Below are 2,354 nucleotides of genomic sequence, written 5' to 3' on the forward strand. Positions count from 1 at the left end.
ATGGGCGATTTTAACGAAGTTCGCTACGCCAATGAAAGAAAAGGATCCTTGTTCTCGTTTCTGGGTACTAACAGATTCAACGATTTTATCCGAGACTCGGGGCTTATTGAAGTTAGGAGCGGTGGAAGGAAATTTACTAGGATGAGCGCTGACGGGATGAAACACAGTAAACTAGACAGGTATCTTGTCTCTTCCAATTTCCTATCTCAGTGGCCCATGCCGAGTGCTGAGATTCTTCCTCGCTATCTCTCGGACCATTGCCCTATTCTCTTTAGATCCGACAAGGTCGATTTTGATCCTACTTACTTTAAGTTTTTCAATTCGTGGCTTGGTCAACCTGATTTCAATCTACTGGTCTGTGACTCATGGAACTCCTCCCCTTCACCCATCTACTGCCCGCCTATCAAATTCTTTATGAGTAAACTTAAGAATCTGAAGCTACGAATTAAATCTTGGAAGATAGGAGTGAACAAAGATAAGACGGAACAGGAGAACTCCTTGAAAAGGTCGTTGGATTCCTTTGATATCAAGGTGGAAAACACCACTCTCTCGATGGAAGAGATCTCTTCGAGAAAGGACATTTTGATGAAAATTAAAGCTATGGAAGAGAATAAAGTGAAAGAACTCAAGCAGAAAGCGCGTCTTAGATGGGTAGTGGACGGGGAGGAAAACTCGAGTTTCTTTCACGGGATTGTCAATGCTAACAGAAGGAGTAATTTCATCCATGGCATATCCTCCAATGGGGTCTGGGTCACGGATCCTTCCGAAGTCAAACAAGAGGCCTTCAATTTCTTCTCAGAGAGATTTCGATCCAGGTCTGTCATTCGACCCCCTTTCTTGTGCAATAATTTTAAACATCTTTCTCCGGAACAGGCGAGCTCTCTTGAATCAAACATTTCCCTGGAGGAATTCAGAAAGCCATTTGGGAATGTGGAACAGACAAGGCTCCTGGGCCTGATGGATTCTCTTTTGCGTTCATTCGATCACAGTGGGATGTCATCAAGGAAGACTTATTTCGGGCCGTCAAATATTTTAAGTCCACTGCCTCCATAGACGACGGATGTAACGCCTCCTTCATCATGCTTATACCCAAATCGGAATCTCCATGCTCCTTTTCGGAGTACCGGCCCATCAGCTTGATAAATTGTTTTTATAAGATTATTGCTAAGATCTTAGCATCTCGATTGAGAATGGTCTTTGATTCGGTTGTCGGGCACGAACAATCGGCCTTCATCAAGGGAAGGAGTATTCTAGATTGACCCATTATCGTCAGCGAGATAATATCTTGGGCAAAAAAATATAATCGCAAATCCTTGATTTTTAAAATTGACTTCGAAAAAGCCTTTGATACCTTGTCTTGGGATTTTCTGTAGGATGTTCTAAGGGGAATGCAGTTTGCCGTGAAATGGAGGGCGTGGATCAAAGGGTGCCTCAGTTCGGCATCGGTCGCGGTTCTCATCAATGGATCCCCGACTCAAGAATTCCCTCTAAGAAGGGGGTAAGGCAAGGAGATCCCCTGGCCCCTCTCCTTTTCATACTTGCTGCAGAAACTCTCAATATCATTATGTCGGAAGCCACTCGGAATGGTATCTTCAGAGGTATCAAGCTTCCTAACTCCGGGCCTGAATTATCGATACTGCAATTTGCTGATGATGTCTTGATCATGGGTGAATGGTCGAGATCGAATGCTACTAATTTGGTTCGGTTGTTGCGTTGCTTCCAACTGTCTTCGGGTTTGAAGGTGAACATGCAGAAAAGTAATATAATGGGTGTGGGGGCTGACTATGATGAAGTAGTTTCAGTTGCTAGTAGATTGCAACTTTTCCCTTTAAAACTGGGGATTGGTAGTCTAAAAGCTCTCAACCTAGCGCTTCTTGCACGATGGTGGTGGCGATTTAAAACTGAGCATAATCACATTTGGCGACGGGTTATCGCTGCTCTACACGGAGAGGATGGGGGTCTGAATAACCTGGCTAGATGTGGCAGTTTCCAGGGATTATGGAGGAACATCATAAAATTCCACAAGGAATTCCATAAACTCAACCTTCCTTTTGCGGACTGGTTCCTGAGAGAACAAAGGCCAAACGGGATCGACTTTTCATGGCGATGGGGTCTGGATCCTCACGGCACCTTCTCGGTCTCCTCGACGAGAGCCTCTTACGATGACCCTTCGTTAGATCAGGTCAGCTTCCAAACCTCTTGGTGGGTCAATTGGGTTCCTGCAAAAATCAACATTTTAGCTTGGCGTCTGCTTCACAAACGGCTTCCGACTAAAAATAATCTCTTAAAAAGAGGTGTGGTTTGCCTCTCCTCTTTGTGCCCTCTGTGTGATTGTATCRAAKAAGAYGAGGAAC

The 2,354-nt window shown here is 44.6% G+C and overlaps 1 protein-coding gene across 1 annotated transcript; it reads left to right on the forward strand.

Annotated features, from left to right (window-relative positions):
• Window positions 1-1,053, forward strand: LOC112505099. The gene has a single exon (XM_025109050.1). The coding sequence runs from the start codon at window positions 1-3 to the stop codon at window positions 1,051-1,053; it is 1,053 nt and encodes a 350-aa protein (XP_024964818.1).
• Window positions 1,054-2,354: the final 1,301 nt, after the last annotated feature.

Source organism: Cynara cardunculus, unplaced genomic scaffold, assembly GCF_001531365.2.
Source record: "Cynara cardunculus var. scolymus isolate 2C unplaced genomic scaffold, CcrdV1 Un_Scaffold_8437, whole genome shotgun sequence".
NCBI lineage: Eukaryota > Viridiplantae > Streptophyta > Magnoliopsida > Asterales > Asteraceae > Cynara > Cynara cardunculus.